The sequence below is a fragment of the Apium graveolens genome, chromosome 3 (genome assembly GCF_009905375.1).
Source record: "Apium graveolens cultivar Ventura chromosome 3, ASM990537v1, whole genome shotgun sequence".
Taxonomy (NCBI): Eukaryota; Viridiplantae; Streptophyta; class Magnoliopsida; order Apiales; family Apiaceae; genus Apium; species Apium graveolens.
Genome location: NC_133649.1, coordinates 44,562,842 through 44,586,285, shown reverse-complemented (window position 1 = coordinate 44,586,285; position 23,444 = coordinate 44,562,842). Strand labels below are relative to the sequence as shown.

The following is a 23,444-nucleotide window of genomic DNA, read 5'->3' as shown; positions in this document are numbered from 1 at the left end:
ATACTCTACTTAATTAGTCTATCAATGATAACTTATACACTACCACGACCCGATTAGGGGTACTCAATCTCAACACCCATTCCAATACAACTCTCATGGTTGTAATCAGCTCACTACTCGCAGAATCATTGCTGCCTTACTATGGTCCACCACTGACCTACTGTAGTCATTCATTTTCCATGAAGTCTTAATAGCTAACCATACGGAGTCCATACATCTCGTATCTAATTCTTCTAAGGAGGTAACATAATCACCATTTCTGATTCATGAAGAACACTCCTGATCCTGACATACATACATGACATGAAGCAGATAAAATTGCAGAAGAGTTTCAATCAAAGCAACGATAGCAGGTTAATACCATTCTTAATCATATGCCTTAAATAGAAGACTTAACTCAAAGGTTCGTCTAGTCCTTTTGGAAACATGGTCCTGGCTTATCCCAAGATAGGACCTTCTAAGATAGATAGCCCGTTCATGGCGATTACACGAATTAAACCTTTACCAACTACTATTACGGTTGGGTATTGCACAGTCATCAGAAGGAATGTCAATCTTCCAAACCATAATTCAACCTTCACATTTTTAACCATCATCACTGTATTCTTTTGGCACACGCGCCTATAATTATCCTCTTACCCTTAAAGTGTCGGCCACCTCTTTGGCCTTTCCTGATAGTAAAATTTCCTTACAGTCAATGTCATTTTAACCACCTCCAAATAAATTTTCTACCTTATTTCCGATCACTGCTTGAGTGAAGATGTTTTCCTTAAAATCAGATGGGAAAAAAAATATCACCATTTTTCCATAAGTTATTGCCTCAGTCTTTAGAGGCTAATCACTGTCAAGACTGACTCTCAATCATACTTAGAACATCTTTTATCTTAAGTCCTAATTGCCCTGAATAATTTCGACCATTACTGGTTCGATCCATACTTTCTCGTGGTTTAACACGTGCTCCACTTGGCAACATTATAATTACGTCATATTTCCTTTATCAACATTTCTATTCTTGAAAATTTTGAATATTACCTTTCTCCTTGTAAAACCTCTAAGGTTATCCTTCAATCGTTCCTCCTGTATTCCCTAGATACAGGGCATATCACAATACCATTTACTAATAGTAGAACCATTGTCTATATACTTCTGCAAAATTTCTCCACTGATTCTTAAAGGTTGTTGTTACCTTAACCCTTTCCAATTCATACTGTCAAAACTCATATTGTCCCTATTAAGGGTGAAATTCCAACCTTTATGCATTCCCCTAGGATTCGTTTTAAGTTACCGATGTTCTATCCTTAATTCCACCTTTAAAAAGGTACAAGCATCCTTCCATGGATAAATAAAGTCATATATCCCTGATAGGGGTATCTTATTCAATCATTCCCACCTCGATAGTCTATACCTAACTTCATAATAGCATCCTTATTCAAATTGAGGTCAATCCATATGGCCTCCAAAAGATAACAATGGTCATCCGCTTTTCTTTCCTGATTTGGTAATGATAACATGGAGGTTCTGGAAGATATTGGTCATGTTCAACGTGAACTTCTTCTTAATAATCCCTTATTTACTTTTGTTGTTTATCTCAACAGTCATCTCAATGTTGGGATACCTCTCATACCTTGCATCTCCCTTTCTGGGTATCGAGCCACCGGTCTTACATTTCACATTATTGAAGGTCACTTCCTTCATCCAATTTTTCCTAATTTCTTACTTTCTGGTCTCCTCAGTCTATCCGCGTCTCCTTATTTATCCTTCGAATTATCTCAAGGTTTCCTCGAATCTTCCCAACTTACGGGGGATAAAATATATGTATCTCTTATGCCCTCAACCATCAATTTTAACTCATGGTGAATCACTCTCATCCGGATGATTACCTACTTTTCTATTTCTATTTCTACGAGTCTTTAGGGTTTCCTCATACCCAACTCCCTTATCATTCCTCAAACTCTCTTGCCTTTATATTCCTTTCTCTTATCGTTATTTCATGAACCAACACAACATAAGCATTGATTTCAAACATCCCGTCATTCTGGATTCGTGTCTTCAGAACAAATCTTGATAACTTTTACAACTTAGATCCATAATTCATCATACTCGTCTGCCTTTGTTCTGGCTCTAAAGCTTTTACACTATCTCCATAACCTTGGGAAGTACTTTCCTGAAAACAATTGACTGAACTTAAATTAGTTTATTATAATCTCTTGCTCCGTGCCTTCCTTGGCCTTTCACCATCGGGTGGTCTCTCTCTTAGGAGGGTAAGTGATAAAAACAGTCTTTTGTGATTCGTCAATCATTTAGAATCTCAAATGATTCCTATATTTCCTTTAGCCAGGCTCTTGCCTCGACTGGGTCAGCTTGTTCCTTGGAACTCTGAGAGCTTAGCGATTTAAAGGTCCTGAAAGAATTTCTCACCGCACTGTCTCCTCAGGGTGGTGGTTGGGGATAATAGTCTAAGTTCTTTTTAGACAGGTCCATGAATTGCCGTATAGGAGTACCGTCTCGGGTCTCCTTTCCTTACTCGACTTTCTGTTTCCTTAGTATGAAATGTTTCATCCTACTCCCCATAATTGGGGTCATCTTTTAATTTAAAATCCTCATTTTCCACTTCATCATGTTATGGGTTCCTTCTATCTTGATGGCGACCTCCCTGACTATCACGTTCAGGGTTTGCTCTAAATCTTATTCCTCAAACTATGGCTCTCATCTAAGTTCTCATCCTTACGCTCTTGAACTTTTGGAACCCAAATTCTATAGGAATACCTCATTATTCCCTTATCATCTTTCTCGATATTAATCTTTTATCTAATTGTTGGCTCCCTGCCTTCATTCATAACTTTTTCTGGCACAATATGATCTTTTCCAATAATTCGGGCTGTATTGCAATCTTAAACAGCTTTTCGGTACCGGCTCCGGTTACCTTCACTACTATTTCCATTTTCTCAAAATCTCTTATAAACTCTCCAAAAGACATTATCATCTTAGTCTCTCCTTTTACTAAGGGCATCAGCCACCATATTGGCTTTCCCCGAATGATAAAGAATCTCCCAATCATAATTCTTGATTAGCTCTAACCGCCTCCTCTGGCGTATGTTGAGCTCTTTCTACGTAAGAATGTACTAGAGCACTTATGGCTTAGGTAATTCTTGCACTTCTCTCCATACAAGTAGTGCCTCCAATCCTTAGGGTAAAACTATTGCCACGAGCCTAAGCTCATGAGCGGGGATATCGAATTTCATATTACCTTAATTGTCTTGACATGTACGCGATTACCTTACCGTGCTGCATAAGCACGCACCCTAAGCCCTTGTGCGAAGCGTCACTATACTTCACAAAATCTCTTTTTCCATCCGGCAACGCCAGCATAAGGGCCATCACCAACCTCTGCTTCAGTTCTTGAAAGCTGTTCTCGCATTTCTCTGTCCATTCGAACTTCTCAGTCTTACGAGTAAGCCGCGTTAAAGGGGCTACTATCTTTACAACTTGAACGAACCTCCGGTAGTGACCGGCCAATCCTACCTCTGGTAGTCGACCAAACCATGGTCATCAATTCATCAGTGGTCCTTTATCCAATCCTGTCAGGATCCTGCATGGGGTCCTCCTCAACAACTATCCCTACTAGGACAACATCCTCAATATCAACATCATCCGGTCCTACATTAGGACACTCTATCGGATCCACAATCCGATCTCCAATTAGTAATAAAATATCATCACGATGTTGCTCCTCAACCTCAGGGTTCGGAGTCCCGCTACCATATACGATAACGAACTACGCTTCTATCGCTACATTTATAAGGGTTCCCATAAGGGTTTTAACTGTCAGTGCTACGTTAGGTAGCCCGACTATGAACTTGGCAAGAGTTCTTATTATCTTAGTTAACTTATTATCTTAACGTCCCATCATCTCTGAGGTTTATAACGCTTAGCTCTGATACCATTTCTCTAACACCCCCAGATCCGGGGTCGGGGATCCGGGTCGTCACGGTCTTTCTTTCCACAATAACACTTTACTTAATTAATAATAAACAACCTTATGCTGCGACCCCACACTAACACACACCACAACCCGTTATAGTCTCAGAGATGAAATTTAAATAAGTACAAGTCTTTGAATCCACAATTAAAAGTTATTACAACCCAAAACGATTACTTGATAAATTTACAGTTAATTGCCATTATCTGCCACAAGTTATAATTATACATAATTGATTCTCAAAAAATAGAATGCCTGATCTACCAATAGATCTACCTCTGCAGCTATAGCAGCCACAACACCATCGGGAAGACGCGGGACGCTTCCCACGCGCTCGCGCTGGGTCTGCTGGAGTCTGGCCATCTTTCCTAACTGTTGTTGTGTGATGAAGAAATAAAGCAAGAGTGAGCCTTACAGCTCGCAAGATAATATATAGTGATAACAATAATATAAGTATCTAAATGGATACTTACTAGAATCTTTTATCGTGTGTAAGATAATTACTAGTATATACTTACTAGTATATGAGCCTTCTCATAGTACTCATGAAAGTCTTGGTCAAAAGAAATGAACCAAGTTTGATATCTTAATGCGATGAAGTCGCAAAATATTCAGTATATATACATATATACTTTTCAAAATATTGGAAGTCCTCTTCCATGCATAATATACACAAAATCCCAGTGTATAACTGTATAAAAATATCGTTGCAAGGTGATCTCATATATCTAACCTTGTCTCAACGTTTTTCTGAAAATCTTTGTCATTCATAAGACAATTATTAATTAGATATAAGTTTAAAAGATGAGGTTACCAAATACCCCAATATACTTATATCTTTCCCAATACTACTTGAACTACCACCGTTCAAGTTATAATCAGTTTCAAAAGTTCATCACATAGATGAGACTACAAGACAAGATTTGAATAGATTCAATCTTTGAAATATTATTGAATGAAATAAAGTTACGAGATACTTTATTTAGTCCCGATATATATATATCGACATATATATATATCTCTAAAACATTTCCTGGAACCTCTGTTATGTAAAGTATGAACAGAGTTTGAAACATCCAATGAATTTTGGAAAGGAAAAGAATTTTGGCATAAACCCGATATCTTGCTGATCAGGCACAGATACCAATAAGTAACCTTTTCTACTGTAGATGGATGAATTCCTCACCGGTCATCACCCTGGTCATAATTAAGACCTCGCGCTCGACCGTACCCCGGCCCCTCACGCGTTGATGGACTGCCACCCAGCCACTTACACAATATTAGACCGTACCCCGGCCTGTCGCTTATGCCGACTCAATTAGATGGGCTTACTTCCCGAACATTGGGCAAGTAATCAATTCATTTACCAAATCTGCAACCTTGTTGCGAATATAAAATACACCACAGAGCCGGATTCCCCAGGTTTTGAGCGAGTATTCAAATCCCCTTTAAAAAGGAAGATCTTAAATATAAAAATGAGTTTTGGGATCCGCTCTGACTTTTTAAAAATCATTTTGAAGACTCGAAAACACTTTAAAGAGTGTTTGGAGTAAGGCTGATTTAATGAAGTAAATCAGTCCCCAGAATATTAGAAAATATCTGAATATTATTAATTAAATAATATTCCCATAAAGAATAATCTTTATCAAAATAATTGAAGTAGAAGTATTAAAATTTATACTTGAAACGAGTATTAAATAACCAAAGATATACTTATATGAAAGTATTATCTTTATTTGAATAATCGAAAATAAGTTTGATTATTTATACCTTATTCTTTAATAAAATAAAGAATATACCTCAGCAAATAATCGGAGTCATAGATCCTCAAATGAATATTCAAATAATATTCAATAAATAAAATAAGCTGAGTCATAATACCTCGAATGAATATTATAAATAATATTCATTAAATAAAATAAAGGAGTCATACATCCTCAAATGAATATTCAAATAATATTCAATAAATAATATAAAAGAGTCATAAGTCCTCGAATAATAATCGAAATAATATTCAATAAATAATGTAAAAGGAGTCATAAGTCCTCGAATAATATTCGAAATAATATTCAATAATAAATAAAGTTTAAAGTTATCGAATAAACCTTATTCGATTAATAGTTTTGAAAACTATGACCATATATATGTATAAATATATATATATATATATCCATATCCATATATATATGAAATCTACTCGGGATCCTCGACTCCCGGTTTAGAAATATGTTCACCTTTTGGGTCCCTATACTAAGGGTATATGCAAGTTACCGCTATCCTCTAGCATAGGTATTATCAACTGAACCAACAGATATATATTTCAAGAATATGAAATAGGCATGCATATATACCATATCACATGCTACAATATATCGCAAGAATTTGCTAAATAACCAACATGCATCTATCGCAAGATAATGCATATACAAGTGTATTCATCACAACAACAGTATAACGGATAGAATACTTGCCTGAGCGACTTGGGGGTGAGAAAGGCTCGGGACGAGTCTGATAACCTATAAACAACAAGTAAGTTGGAATTAAACCAAAATCACTTGTAAATCTATGCTTTAACTAACTTAGACTCTAACGCTTGTTTTGCGCTCACCGATTTGCTTAAGTCACTCGGGTACCCTCGGCTCCACCATTTTTAATAATTTAACCTTTACGAGTTTTAAAACGATTCTTTCGCGAATGTCTTACCAACTGCCTAACACACTTACCATAAATGTTTCACACATTAATTAACCCTTTTTGGTCTTTAACCTACATTCCAAAGTAAGGCGAGGGAAAAAGTTTCGTTCGCGAAACGCCGTTACTTGAAACGGTCGTTTCTCCTAAACCGTAAATCGGAATCGAACGAACTACATATCAAAACGAAGCTCGTAACATGAGCTATCTAATCATGGCAGTGGTCATAATCTAGCAGGGGGTTCTCGGGTCCTAATGCTATGCACAAAAACAGTCCAAAGAAAATCGGACGTTACGACGGCTATGTTTACGCGATTTCCAATTTTTAAACCATCCACAATCAACCCAAATCAACCTCAAATCCAACATACAACCATCCTCCATCCTTATCACATCATAACCACCCCAACCAATTCAATTTAATCTTTCATACTCATGCTTAAACTTAACTTTAATCATTCTTAAGTTCTTTTAAATCAAAACCACAATAATTACCATTCCATTCACTACCATACCAAATCTCAAACTCTAAATCATAACAACAAGATACAATATCAACCCACTACTCAAAATCACCTTATAATATATATGAACCTAGGGTTTGGAAATGGTATACCTTCCTTGAAGTGGTGGGTGGAGCTAGGAAGCCTTAAGAAGCTTTGAGAAGCCTTAGGAAAGCTTGGATCTTCAAGAAAAATAAGAAAAAGTTCAAGTTAAAAACTTGAAAACACTATTCATTGTCTTCTTCCTTGATTAAATGAAGAAGTTAGAGAAAGAATTAATGGCTTAAACTCATGATATAGCCATAACTAAGCATGAAGCTGATTAGGGAATTTTCTTACCAATTTAGGAAGCTTTGATCTTTGATTTTGAAAAATCTATGCCTTGAAAATGCTAAAAAGCCGTGAGCAAGATGAACTCATGCCTTGGTTGTTTTGATTTTTTTTTTTTGGAAATGATTTTTACTTGGCTTGGTTGACTTGATTTGTATTTGATTTAGCAAATTACTACCTTGCCCTTGAATTTGTGTGGTTCTTATTCAACCACACCTCCTTCCTTCCCATGTCATGCTTACCTCATCCTCATGATGTCATCCTTCCTTCCTTGTCTTCTTTCTATTGGTTGGATGACATCATTCCCATTAATCCCTTTGATTAACTTCCTAATCATTTGCCTAATGACCGCTGATCTGTTATACGGTTCGCTTAACTTTCGTTCTCGTTTATCGTTTGAAGGATCATACCCGGGATCTTATTACTTAGGTTCCCTTAACCTTTCTTAATACATTATATTCCTTTTTATGATCCTCTATTATAATCCTTTAATTTAAATCCTTTTTATCCTGTTACCTTATACTCAATTCTCTCCGTATCTTGTGGATTTCCGGGAAAAAATCAAAGTGTTCGGAATTGGATTCTGACGATCTTTACATACACTTATATCCCATATAAAGTACTAATAAAATCTCAGAATATCCATATCAGAACCCCTACATAGTGTGGCATGAAAAGTTTTCTCGTTCAGCAAAAACACTATTCATAAGGGTTTCAAAATTTCTCAAAAATTGGGGTTATTACAAACTTGGAATGGTTTCAGGTTCTTTCTCTAAATCTGCTTAGACTTGTTCTGTGTTATCAGACTTTATGCTCAGTATTTATAGAATTAATCTCATTGTGTATTCTGTGCTTAATTGATAAATGTCTTTAAGTACTGACTGTTGTCTGATATATGTTTCTAAACTCTGATAAGTGATATGTCTGTTCTAGTACCTATTCAATCCTATGAGGATAACTGTGCTAGATACTGACCTAGTAGTCTTCAATAAACAAATGATTCCATGGAAGAAGTAATTATTTCAGTGGAAATCTTATGACACTAGCAAATTCTGATAACTGAGCTTAGTTAAGTTCACTTTGTATATCTTATTACTAAGTCACAAATTAGAATAATGCTACTCATCTGTTAAGTTCTGATACTAGTAAAACTGCTGAATGTACTAAGTGCAGATAGACCTCTCTTATCAAAAGAAAAAGCAAAAAGATCAAAGATTAAAATCAGATACTCCTTTGAGATCTAGAGTAAAAATGTGGAAGGGACGACCCAAGTGCATTGCTGGTATTAAGTAAATATGCATCAGAAAAGCAAAATATTTTCTTAGTGACTTTTCACACTCTATGATTACTGGAGAAATACTCTGAAAATAGCATAAATTCTGATAAACAGTCGTGACTCACTTACACTGAGAAGCCACTGTAAAATAGAATTTCAAAAGATGCATAAAATTAGCACAAAACAGTTGAGGTGGACTCAAGCATAAACTCATTCTTCAATAGGTTTCAAGACAATGACAGATCTTTAGCAAAATTTTAGTTATGCCTTATTTCTAAGATGTACTGAAGTGAATCAGACTTTACTCTTTGTCTGTTTTTAGCTTAATGCACACACTAATCACTCCATCTGAATGATGAAAATTTCTGTGGTGGTCTATGTTATTTTAGATAAACAGTCATTGTCATTATTGCAAAAATTCTGAGGACAAGTTCTCAGTTACACGTTTTAATGATTAAGTTCTGACGTCTATAACTCAGAACTTGTATGAATATTTACTAAGATGGGCATTCCTTTTTCGAGTGAAGAAATTATGTTCTGATGACTGTTAAGTTCTGGTATAGGTCTAAGTTCTGATTTCTCAGTCTAATCCTTTACTTGACTTATCTGTGAATAAAATTTGGTAACATTCTCAGTTCGAACTAGAATATGTTGAAGTGGAAGAGTAATAGTCACTATGATTAGGATTAATGGTATTTGTCCTTGAACAGTCCACTGTTTCTTGTGTCTTGTGCGGTCTAGACCATGATTCCTCTTTCCAATGACTGTTATTCTTTTTCAAAGTCTAGGGAGACGAGGTAGAATTAATTCTACCTGTCAGCATTAAATATCTTTGCGTCTCTTGGCATTCTCCTGCCTATATAAGCAACCACTTCACATCAGTCTTTCCATCACATTCTTCTCACACACTTATCCTCCTTCTTCTATCAAAAACACAATGGTTCGATACAACATGTTTTTGAACAACCAAACCTTCACAATGGAGCTAAGTTGTGCCGACTGGCAGCAGGAGTGGCATGTAACAGCCATTCCTGAGGAGATCTGGGATTCTGTCCCACAGGAGGTGCTAACTCACCTCCTATTCTTCTATATGGATTACCATCGCCATCTGGAGCGATTGGAGGAGGAAAGGCGGGAAGCTATCCGTCAGCAAGAGCGAATCATACGACTCGCCATCTTGTTCGTCGAAGATAGGAAGAGGAAGATGACTTAATCTCGTCTTCTTCCTGTTCTTCTTCATCATCAGCTTTGTCAGGCTTCTTAGCTAGGACTAAAGCTGTTGACATTAGGATTAGAAGCTTAGGGAAAATCTTGTATTCATGTAATTTCCATTTCATAAATGTATTGACTTGATATATTAATGAAAATTGTTTTTACTTCAAGATTTTGTCTCTGAGTTATTTTATCTTCTGTTGATAAATCCTGATTGATATTCTGATGACCATTTAAATTTTGTTTTTATTTAAGTTCTGATTCCTTGTCAGCACTTATTCATCGAAATCATCTCGGTCATTTTTAACATGATTTATTTTCAGAATATTAATGTTGCAGTGAAAAATAATTCAATCAGTGCTAACGGTTTAAATTTTGAATTAAAACTGTTTCTCTTGATTAATGGAACGGTTTTTCCTTGAAACAAGGCAACTGGGTAAGTAATCATTCCTGTTTTCTCGAGCCCAGTAACTATCCGTTATTATTGCATGTCTGACAGGTGTCCAACGGTAATATTTTTTTGTATAAGTACAGCAGAGAGAAGATTTCTGTAATCTTTTTAATTTCTTCATCTTTTATCTCTCTTCTTACTTTTACTCTCCTTCACTTTACTTTTTCCGTTATTTTCATATAGACATTATATCAAACACCTATCAGGCATACTTAATTCTCAATTTTTTCACATGGCACCAAAGGATTTAATCATTGATGGAGCAAAGTTTTTTCCAAACAACTATGCTGCAATTCTTGATCATGCTGAAGCTCCATCTAAATTGCACTTTGTGCAAGATCTTCTTGCACATAGTGAGGTTGGGTACGCCTTAACTCAGCCTGAATTATTTTCAAGTCAACAAGTTCTGAGGTTCTGGAGGACTGGCATTTTTGATGATGGTGGTAACCGTGGAACTCCCAGTATTATCTTCCAAGTGGGTGATTCATCTTTTGTAGTCACTCTTGGTACAGTACGCAGGGCTTTACATCTTCCAGAGGATTGTACTTTCTCAGTTCCAGAGGACTCAGCCCTTCAGGAGTTAATGGCTGAATTGGGATATGAAAAGAGTCTGACGAAACTTGGACAGTTGAAACGGGCTAATATCAGAAGAGAATGGAGTTTCTTCTTTGATTGCATCACCAAAGCCTTTGGGAACAAATGTTCAAATTTTGATGCTATCCCAATTCTGAGTCAGCACATAGGGTATGCTATTATCCATCAAACTCATTTTGATTTTGCAACTGGAATAATTGGTTTTATTGGGGATAGGATGACAGAGGATCGAGATGTTGTTTATTTTGCTAGATTCTGTCAACTTATTTACACTTACTGTACTGATGAACCTCATTTAGTCAGCACTCAAACCCCGCCTTTTAAGGTTGCAAAAAGGTACTTTAATGATCTGGTAAATGCTGATACTAAGAAGAAAATGGTTAGACCATTACAGATTCCTAAGTCTGTAAAACAGATCCTGGTAAATGCTGATCCTGATACCTATAGATCTGTTTACTCTGATGTCCAACCACCTCCAACCACCCAAAATCCATCAACCTCAGTACCTACCTCTCATTCTACTCAACCTACCCTCAGAACTTATCTCCAATCCTATCTCTCCACTTCACAGACTGCTCAACCTTCTTCTTCAGCACCTACTGTGAAGCCTACATCCTCTAAGCCAAAGAGAACAAAGACTGTTCTTCAAACACCTCAAAAGAGGAGGAGATTTACTTTGAGAGATGAATCAGATTCTGAGGAACAGATTCCTTCTTCAGAACCTGTGGTGGTTGAAGCTGAGAAAGCAACTTCTCAGAAGGGTTCTGAAATTGGGGGTTCTAGGCTTCTCAAGAGGCTTAGACGTATGATAGTTCCTGAAACTCCCAAGGAATCCAAATCAACAAGGAAGTACAAGAAACAGAGGGCACAAAGGCCAGTTTCAGATGATGAGGAGGAAGCAGCTAAGGAAGGGGATCAGGAATCTCTGATCTCACAAGGCAAGGAATTTGCTCCAGTCACTTCTTCTCCATCAACTCCATCTCAGGAAGCTGTATCTGACAAGGCTAACTCACCATCTGTGTCTCTTGTTGATCCAGGCACAAGTGCTGAAATTGATATTCAGAACCTGGTTGTGCCTGCAATACTTTTCTTAGAAGCTCCAACAACAAATAATCCTTCCACAACACCTGTTACTGATGCTGTTCAAACTCCAGAGTTATCAACAACACATTCTCTGCATCAAGATGCTGATGATCAGATTTTAGGTGAGTATCAGGATATGGCTGTTGATCAGAACTTAGTATCAGATCAGCAATTAGAGGATGTTGAAGCCTCCATTGCTACTCACACTTTTGTCTTATCAGAAGATACTGATTCTTTAAGTTCTGATGCTGCAAATGTTGGAGATACTGGTGAAGCTGCTACAACTGTAGATGCTGATGAAGCAGGTCCTTCAGGACATACTCCTCCACCGACTCTTCCTAAGTCTGAACTGGTAAAGGAGTTTGTTATCAGGGATGTACCAGTGCCTTGGAGTGAAACTCCTGCAGGTCAGGAGTGGACTAAGGAATGGAACTCAGTTTCATGTGTTCCAAATGCTTTACATCTTGCTGAGCACTTGACTAAAGCTGATGAAATGTTAAATTCTGATGATTTTAAAACCCAGCTTAGAGTCACTGCATTGAGTACTAAACATCTACAAGGTCTTCATTCCGATACTCATGCAGAGCTACACAAGATTCAGGAGAACTTTATCAAACAGGAACAAATTTGGAAAATTGATAAGAAAAAGTTCTTTCAACCTACCATTGACAGGATTGCTTATATTGAGAAAACTCAAGAGAAACAACAAGCTCAGATTGATCAAATTCTGACAAATCAAGCTTCTCAGCAATCGTAACTTACTGAAATCCAGACCTCAGTGGAACTACTTATCTCTCTTTTATTACCTGCTGATGCCAAAAAGGGGGAGAAGGTAATTAAGTCCAAATACACAACCAACAAGACACTGCAAGGAAAGGATGATGGAAAAGATGACCAAGGAACCTCTGGAATGGGTAGTGGTCATAGTCAAGGTAGAAGGTTTACATCAAGACAAGCTAGTCACAGAACAAGTTCTGATACTGGGAAAAGAATAAGTTCTGCTGCTGGTAAAAGGATAAGTTCTGATGAACTTCTAGATCTTGATGAGGAAATGTCAAGACAGTTATTTCTTCAAGAAAATCCAGGGATGGACTTGGAAAGTTTAAAGGAAGAAGAAGCCAGACTTAAATCAGAGAAAGTCACATCTAAATCTGAAGCTTCTGGTAAAAAGTTACTTCCAAAACCTAAAGGCATTGTGATCAAAGAAAGGACACATACTGAAGCAACTTTGGCTAGATCACAACCACAGATAGATCCAAGATCCAAGGGTAAAGAAAAGGTTGGTGAACCTATCAAGCCTTATGTACCTCCTAAGGAAGAAGAAATTACTGATGGGAAAGATGATCTTGCTCTGACTACAAGAAAAGTTCTTAAAACAACCTCTGACATGGCTCAAGTTGTTCAGAGTCTAGAAATTGTAAGTTCTGATATTCAGAAGAAGCAAGTAACCTCTGACAGTGCTCAAGTTAACTTGATATCAGAAAATAGATCAAAGACACTCCTACCAGAATTCACTAAAGCAAAACAGACTCAATCTTTGAAGACTACTGCAAGTGGTTTTGAAGCAAGAGTAGTTACTGGAAAGGAAGCTAGAGATAAAACTGGATTGGGAAGTGCTGATGAAAGAAGAGTACACAACACTGCCAATGATCCAACTTCCTTGAGTGAACCAGGTATTGGAGCAACTCCTGAGAGATTGAATCAACTGGAATCTGTACAGATGGTTTACCATACCTACTTGAAAGAATACATCATGTTGTATTTCATGACAGATGGTAGGGTTTATCATATAAGACAAAATACCATTCCTTTGAAGTATTTTGAAGAATTGGAGCATGTACTTTTCTTACTTCAAGTGGATGACAGAATAACAGAGACTGCTGCAAACTACTTAAAAGAACAGATTCAGAGACAGAAAAGGCTTTATTCTGTTAAGTCTGACAGCATATATGTTCCAAAGTACAGAGATCACAATGGTGATATTGTTGATATGAAGCCTAATACTGCACAGATCAGAACGTATCTTGGTATTAAGGGACTTAAATTCAATCTTGAGTCAGACAAAGCTTATGTCAGACAAAGCTTATGTCATAAGACTAGATCAGGAGTTAAGAAAAGCAAAGATTAATGATCTCAGAGCTGCAATCTTTCAAACTGGTGAAGATACTGCAGAGCTTAAAGGTGTTAAAAGGAGAATGATTGATGAACTAAGATATGCTGAGAAATGTTTGTTGAAGAACTATCTCAGAACAACTCCTGACATCAGAGAGATCAGAAAATGAAGAAGCCAAGTCGAAGATCTACAACTGCTTAAATTCTGATATTTATACAGATTGAAGTTGTTATCAGAAGTTGAAATTGGTAAAAACTTTAAGGACTATAAGTTGTAGTTATCTAGTCTATTTCTCATGCATTTGTACTTAATGTTTTTGACATCATCAAATATCTGTTAAACTTGTATATTTTGTTAATTTACAAGTTGGGGGATATTGTTAGATATATTTGATAATGTCATGGCTAATATGTTTTATGTTTAGCTTTCAGATCTTACGTGAACAGGATAAATCAGTACTTAACTGTTGATCAGTACTTATACTGGAAGTCAGGACTTAAGGATATCAGTACTTATATTATCAGGAGATAATCATCAGAAGATAGATATCAGAACTTAAGTGCTGAAGGACAATCAGATAAGGACAGTAGCTGATTAAAGGAAAGAAGATCGAGATAAACATAAGAAGAGATATGCATGAAGAAGGAATTCCGTGAAGAATGGAATACTTGGAAGAAAAGATATCTGATTGATATATTTTAGGAAGCAGAATTATATTCCATATCAATTAGCGATTATCTTGTAACTGTGTAGTATATAAACACAGACATAGGGTTTACACTATAAGTGTTATCATTATTAGAAAAGATTATTCATTGTAACCCTAGCAGCTCTCGTGATATTTGTTCATTACTGAGAGGTAACAATTTCATACTGTAACAGAGTTTATTGTTTCAATAAAGTTTGTTTTCTGTTACTTAAGTTCTTAAAGTTCGATTTGAGTGTACTATACACTGTATTCACCCCCTCTACAGTGTGTGTGTGACCTAACACTCCTTCATATAATAAGTTTAAACTTGAAATTTAAATAGGGGTTTACGATTTAAGTCAGTTGAGAAAATGATAAAATATGTATAAACAAATTTTAAATATGATTGTTTTTAAAATATTTATTATCTTTCATATTACTTCGAATGAATATACTTTTTTGTATAGTAGGTTTGAACTTCAAATTTAAATAGGAAATTATGATTTAAGTTAGTTGAGAAAAAGATAAAATATGTTTTAATAAATTTTAAATAGGATTAACTTCTAAATATTATTATTTTTCTGATTAGTTCAAATAAACAAATTATAAACAGAATTGAATTCTAAATATTTATTATCTTTGCTATTAAATTCAAAATTATAAGTTGTAAGAATTCTTTTTAATTGGTAACTTTTTAATTTATGCCAATATTTTTTTAATTGTTCATTTTTTAGAAGATGTATTCTCATTGGAATAAAAATGTTTAACGACAGAACAGTTTTTAACTTTCTTAATTTATTATATTTATTTTTCATAATTACATGATGACGAAGATCAATAAAAATTACAGAAAAAAACGAAATATATTTTTTAGAAGACCTTTAAAACATGACTTCATAAACTAGTTAAACTAAATAAGTAAACGTGGTGCGGTACGAAAATTTTATGCGGTTTGATGATAAATGATCCCCTTCTCTAGCACCTATTTAACACAAGATTTGTTTAATAGGAACTAAAACATTTAATATTAGAAATTCAATATCTTAGTCGGATCACCTAAATTTGATCCACCGACTTACAGCCTGTTTCCCGTACGAGATATATTTTTGTCTGGTTTGAGATATATATTACATGCTGAGTCACGATGAGCGTGTACTGAGTCAGTGTTATGTTTGGATTACGGTGTGATGAGTCAGCGTTATCTGTTTTTATATGTTTGGTATGATTAATGTTAGTTCCTATTACCTAACCGGTTGCATCACCCTCACTATATATACCCTGTCAAACCCATCTCTTTAACACATCAAAAACCAATCTCTCTCCTTTTCCATAAAACAATCTCGAATCTTTATTTGGCAATGGCGAAATCATCAGAAATTGAGCACCCTGTCAAGGCTTTTGGCTGGGCTGCAAGGGACACTACTGGTCTCCTTTCTCCTTTTAAGTTTTCCAGAAGGTAAAATATCTTTGATCTTGATATTTTGGCTTTTCGATATATATTTATGTTTGATCTTGATCATTACGTATTAATGTTGTTGTTTGTAATTATGAATGTCGCAGGGCAACAGGTGAGAAGGATGTGAGGCTCAAAGTTTTGTTTTCTGGAGTATGTCATTCTGATCATCACATGATCCATAATAATTGGGGCTTCACCACCTATCCTATCGTTCCTGGGTATGTGCTTCTACATTATCTCTCTGTATAAACATAATATATGTTTACATGTCTCTTTGTAATGGACATGCTTCTGATTCTGATACAGGACTAAGATGTTTATACGAGCACTTGCATGTTGTATTTTGTAGCCTTGTTAGCGGAGTCTAAATCGGAATCTAAATCTAAATCATTTTAAGCATGTTAGCCCTTGTATTTTGGCTTTTGGCTTTTAACCATTTTGTTCTTTAGTAATACTTTTAGATTAGATGCAACCTGTTCAAATCGATTATCAATTGACATTTTGTTTAAAACGCCTATATGTTCTTTGTCTTTGGCTATGGCCCCTTTAGCCTAATTAAAGCTCGGCCGGTAGTTATGCATAATTAGATTAGTGGTGCTCAAATGCTAATTGTTTATAATGTCATTCTTTGAATGGTATCTGATGAATGGCAATGAAGAGAATTTAGGTGCGGCTAGTCCTTCCGCTACTTTGTTTTGACAACTAATGCTTTTGTCAGAACGAATGAGAATTAAATACTAATCCTGCAAAAATTGTATGATCCCATTTACTTGAATCGATGTTTATTGACTAGTAATTATTGATACAGGCACGAAATTGTTGGTGTGGTAACTGAAGTTGGGAGCAAAGTGGAAAAAGTCAAGGTCGGAGATAATGTTGGAATTGGGTGCTTAGTTGGATCTTGTCGTTCATGTGAAAGTTGCTGCGACAACAGGGAGAGTCACTGTGAAAATATAATAGATACCTATGGTTCTATATATTTTGATGGAACCATGACACACGGAGGGTATTCTGATACTATGGTTGCAGACGAGCATTTCATTCTTCGTTGGCCAAAGAATTTGCCACTCGATTCTGGTGCTCCTCTATTGTGTGCCGGGATCACAACTTATAGTCCCTTGAAATACTATGGACTCGACAAGCCTGGTACTAAGATTGGTGTTGTAGGCTTAGGTGGGCTAGGCCATGTAGCTGTGAAGATGGCAAAAGCTTTTGGTGCACAGGTTACGGTAATAGATATTTCTGAAAGCAAAAGGAAGGAAGCATTGGAAAAACTCGGTGCTGATTCTTTCTTGTTAAATAGTGACCAGGAACAAATGAAGGTGTGCACTAAGATTTAAAGCTTGCATTTGAGTTGAAATTTGATTGAAAGATTTGATTACTAATTATCATTCATTGAAATCATTTAGGGCGCCAGGAGCTCACTTGATGGAATTATCGATACTGTACCTGTGAATCACCCTCTTGCTCCACTGTTTGATCTATTAAAGCCTAATGGAAAGCTTGTCATGGTTGGTGCACCTGAAAAGCCCTTTGAGCTGCCAGTGTTCTCTTTGCTTAAGGGTGAGCATTTCACCTTGCTAATCAATGATTTTATAAATGTTGTCCTGTCATTACATTGTTATACTAAATGTGAGTCACATTTTACAGGGAGAAAGCTTCTTGGAGGCACTATTAATGGTGGGATAAAGGAAACACAAGAAATGCTTGATTTTGCAGCAAAGCACAACATAACAGCTGATGTTGAAGTTATTCCTATGGACTATGTGAACACCGCAATGGAGAGACTTGTGAAGTCAGATGTTCGATACAGATTTGTCATCGACATTGCAAATACGATGAGGACCGAAGAAAGTTTGGGGGCCTAGAGACACCACCGGGGTGTTTGAACTTTGAATTGACTACATATACTCTAGAGGGATTGACTACAAATGCTCCATTTAGTCGAAAGATGTAGGAGCCTGTTTCGGCTAGCTTAAACCTATTTTGATTCGTTTTAATTAGCGTGTTTATTTGTGTACCGGATATGCGTAAATTATTTTGAAGGGGGCTAATCTTACCTTACGTTTCAGAATATAAAATATAATTCAAAATTTTATCTGTAAATAAAAAATGATTATGAATTTGAATCACATAAAATTTTTACAACAATTAAATTTACTAGATTAAAAATTAGAATAATTATGAATTTATAAACGTATTGAAAATATAAGAAAGCCAAAAAGAATAAAAAATGAAGAGATAAAAAAAGTGTTAAGTGGTAAAAATTGGATATGTGTTGGTTGTTATAATACATGTCCTTATACCTTTATAAAATAAAACTCTTTGAATCTCTATTTTATAACTCTCGGCTTTCTAGTTCATATAACTCATGCACTTTGTCCTTTTATATATCTTGTAACATCTAAATAGGTGCCAAAGTTAGGCTTGAGTATACACTTGAATCAATACAATATTCTCTTCTTGATCTCTCTCTTTCTCACAAATCTATTATATAGTTATCATAATATATTTCCAACATGTTATCAACACGATTTGTTTATAAAATAAGGAGATCAGTTTTATTGAATGTTGAAAGGAGATCATCAAAGTGTAAATAAGTGTTGAAAATCCAAGAAGAAGGATTCTACAAAAAAAAAATTATTATTTCAGTTTGTCCATGAGGTAAGTACACTATTTTTAGTTTACTTCGTTTCGCTTGCAATAAGATTATCTTAATATGTTTATTATGTGTCTGATTCTTGTATATTTTGTATCTGATTCATTATCCATCGGAATTTATTGAGCGTATACTCGTTGTAAAGGTTTTTTGATTATCTACAATATTTCTTCTTTGTGTTTTTCCAAAATCTTCTTATAAGTATGTCAAAATCTGCATTTTGTGTAATCTAATTGTGTGATTCAGGGTGATATACGGTAACTTCTAAAATTAATAGTAAATTAAATATTTGTTCAAATATTATGAGTCATACCATTCTGGAAATATTTTTTCGATATCCACCTTTTATCTTTACATTCCATTACCATATACTGTGATTTCGATGTCTTAAATATCAAAATACTATCATAATAAAGAGCCGATTCTGATTTTACATTCCACAAATATTTATTTTCAGAATTCGTTACTTGTTCGTTTTTAACGAGTCTTACCATTCTGGAAAGGTCCCAGAATTTTCTACATTTTTTCGTGTTTTATACTTTGTCAGATAAAATCATCTTCATAGAGTAAATTGGTATTCTTTGAAACTGATCAGATTTGACTTTATCATAATTAGCCATTTTGCACGATATTTAATTTGAGATATTGGATCAATATGTTTCATCCTTATTTGCTTTAATGGTTCCCACATTCCTTATTTTAATATACTAGGAAACTATATTTTTTTGGAGTGGGGTGAGATAAATTATAAAGGTGAAAATGAGTGCAATGTACTAGACACCACATATACAGTAGATTGAATTCAATGTACCATCATCATGTTATATTGTCATGCGTTTTTAAATTTTAATGCATATGTGTTTTCTTTGCATTTTTTAAATATTGTCTGAATGTGCTTATTATAAAAGTGTTAACGAACCATGCACGTGAAAGGTAATCAACTTGAGATACAACAGAAATTCATGGGTATGAATATAAATTCATGGCCATGAATTTTTTATTATGTTTATTATAATAATATAAGAAATGTTGAATCTTACAAAACTTGAGTTCAACGCACTTGATATCACCGAAAAAAATTACTTGACATGGATTTTGGATGCGGAAATCCATCTTAGCGCTATGGGCCTTACTGACACAATTAAAGAAGGGAACAAAACCTCTGAGCAAGAAAAAAAGCAAAAGCGATTGAAAACCGAATATTTGGTTATGTTGGAGAAAACTTACTCCACATTCCATGCCAATAATATGCTCCTGCAGCAGTATTGTGAAAAAGAGTTTCAGAAATATTCTGAGCTTATATTAGTCTTACTTCTTGCTGAGCAAAATAATGAACTATCGATGAAAAATAATCAAGCCCGTCCAACTGGTTCAACACGATTCCCTGAAATGAATGTTGTTACCAGTAATGATCTTGAGCCAAGTAAGCAATTTGGACGTGGATGAGGACATGCTTGTGCTCGTAGATATGCTCCTGGTAGATCATCATAGATATGCATTATTTTTACTCCACATGTATGATTTTTTATGATAATTTCAGGAGTAGTATACATACAAGTATAATCATCCAACTTTAATTACAGCAGAAATTCATGGGCATGAATATAAATTCATAGCCATGAATTTTTTCTGAATTTTTTAAAATAGCTCTCTTCAAGCGATTCATTGACATGAATTAACACTCATGGCCATGTCACTTAAGTGGCTGATTTATGTTTATATTTGCTATGAAATTTTTAAGATAGTCAAAATTTTATATATTATGGTTTGAAAGAGAAGTCTTATGCGCACACACTATGTCACTTGTATTAAGTTGTCTTGCTCACATATTAGAGTGTATTACACATTATGCATGCTTCAAATAAGTAATATTTCGAAATCTTTATATGATATCTTGGTAAATGATAAAATCACTATGTGCCTCTGTGATTTAATCTTAGCATTTATAAAAGTGATTTTTTATCCCTCTTAAGTTAAATGATGTTGGTATTATCGACAACACCTATTTTACGTTATTTTTAATAGATTGACTATATATAATTGAAGTTGCATCTAATAACAACCAGAAGTTGTCTCTATATAATAAAATTCTTTTATTTTTTATCACACATTTTTGATATGTTTAAACAGTTGTTTACATTCCAAAAGAATGATATATTAGTCAAACTATGTTTTTATCCTAAATGAAATAATCTCCCTAGAGGAGGGATTTATATAAAGAATAGTGTGATATTTGGATATAATAGAATTTAGTTGAATATATATATATATATATTAAATAGTATCCTACAGATACGGTGTTATGAAATTGGTTTATTACAATCAAAGGTTGATATTGTGACTAATTGTAATTTATTAAATTTAAATTATTGATAGAAAGAGTATGTATTGCAACAAATGACACCCTTCCATTCCTTAAAGTATATATGACAAAATTAGAAAAATCAAAGGATATCGATCATGCCTATAGCAATAGTCATGATATTACAAATACTTTTGATCGTATTATTATCATGTGTATAAGAAATATATCTCTTAAATGAGATAAAGATGACTAATATCAATACCTAATATCTAATATGAGTCATTCAAATGGGGAGTATTATACAGAATGACTTATTATATATAATACTAAATATAAGGCTCCCGAAGAGCATGTATAAGATTCCTGAAGAGCATGTACATTTTATCATATTATTCTTAAATATATTTACCCAAAAGGGTATGTATATTATTGATGTAATCGTACTCTCCCAGAAAATTAAAGAATATTTTTTATTGTAATTGATTTTGAAGTAAACCAGAAGTTTACTGATAACTTTATAGCTGGACATTACCAGCCAAGCCATCAATTTAATAAATATGCGAATAATAATTAAAATTTATATGAACTTTTGTTGAAGAACCTGCAGATTCTTCTCAGTGAAAAATATGTTATTTGCTTGTAAGACATAATTAATCATCGAAAAATGAATAGTAAAATGAGATATTTTATATACCAAATTTTATCAACTCGTAGCCTGAAGTATGCGAAATTCATTATTTAGAATATGTGATTATAAAATGCCGGTGAATCTCACAATGAGTATCTTGTCCATGAAAATTGTTGAGTATTTTGTATCAATTATATAATGATTCGCATTATATAAATAAGTTTTCATATTTACTCCCCGTTATAAACATATTATTTGGTCATCATAGATTTTCCACCACAATAGTAAGATCGATTCCACCATTGGATATATATTATTGGAATCATAAGTGTATTTCTTTATGACTTGATTGAAATCTGGGGGAGAAAATAATAGTCGGTGAATATTTTTATGAGAATGAATTATCGCTGCCTCATCTTGATCCTAAAATGATGTTAATATGAACCAGAAGTTCATAAGATAATTCATTTATATATTTGATGACCAGAAATAGTGACTATGTCACATACACCGACTATATATGCTCCAATGATATTAATGTCACAGAATGACAACCTCAAGATACTACTATGTCTAAAGCACGTCTGAAGCTTGATAGAAAAGTTGGTTCCATATCTTATACAAGGAAAAAAAAGGTGAAAATGAGCAATAATTGATGATGGCTAGATTGAGAAATCAATAATTTTTGAAGGATCTCAGGAAGAGATTATAGACATGACAAATTAGAGAGAACAAAAGTAATGAAAAATATTGATATCTCTATATATTATGTCTTGTCCATAATAAAGTGGAACTATTAATCGAATCGACGTCGATAATATTTATAGAACTTGAGGCTATTGGTAATAATAAGGATCATGAAGCAGAATCTGTTAGAAAATATTGAAAAAATTGACCAAAGAATAAAGGATATAATTGAGGAAATTATAAAGAAAATTTATTTGGACCGGTAGCCCTTTCACACCTGAAGTTGTGCAAATAGTGTGCCCTACGAATCATTTTCTCTTAAAAATAGAGAAATTTTCCTTTTGAAACTACAGTTCACACACCTAAATATGTCAAGTCAGTGGAATATAGATGGTTATTTGTGTGAAATATAATAAAATTTATGAATGTAAATCTCAGATAATCGTAGATGACCTTGTATAGGTTATGAAGAGAAATAGTATCTTGTGGTGGATACGATTATTTGATTGTTAAATAATCTCACCATATGTGAGTGATTTAATTTAAGTTCTATATATGACCCACTTGACAATGATTATCCCGGAAGGATCTTAACTGCCGAAAGCAGTCCAATAAATTCTCGAGAACGTACCTCAAATGAAAAAAAGGGATTTGGACCAGCAGTCCGACATAAATTATTTCATAAAATACTAAGGACAACTCTTAAAAGTCTATGGCCGGAGCAAAAGGAAACTAGAATGTGTTTCTAGTTGACATTGAATTGAGTTGCACCTTATAATAAAATACTCC

General features: G+C 34.6%; 1 protein-coding gene across 1 annotated transcript; it reads left to right on the top strand.

The window, feature by feature from the left end:
* Positions 1-16,215: 16,215 nt before the first annotated feature.
* LOC141712211 (mannitol dehydrogenase-like) lies at positions 16,216-18,440 on the top strand. The gene is made up of 5 exons (XM_074515057.1): positions 16,216-16,376; positions 16,481-16,594; positions 17,185-17,698; positions 17,786-17,939; positions 18,027-18,440. The coding sequence occupies exons 1-5, from the start codon at positions 16,279-16,281 to the stop codon at positions 18,242-18,244; spliced, it is 1,098 nt and encodes a 365-aa protein (XP_074371158.1). The 5' UTR covers positions 16,216-16,278; the 3' UTR covers positions 18,245-18,440.
* Positions 18,441-23,444: the final 5,004 nt, after the last annotated feature.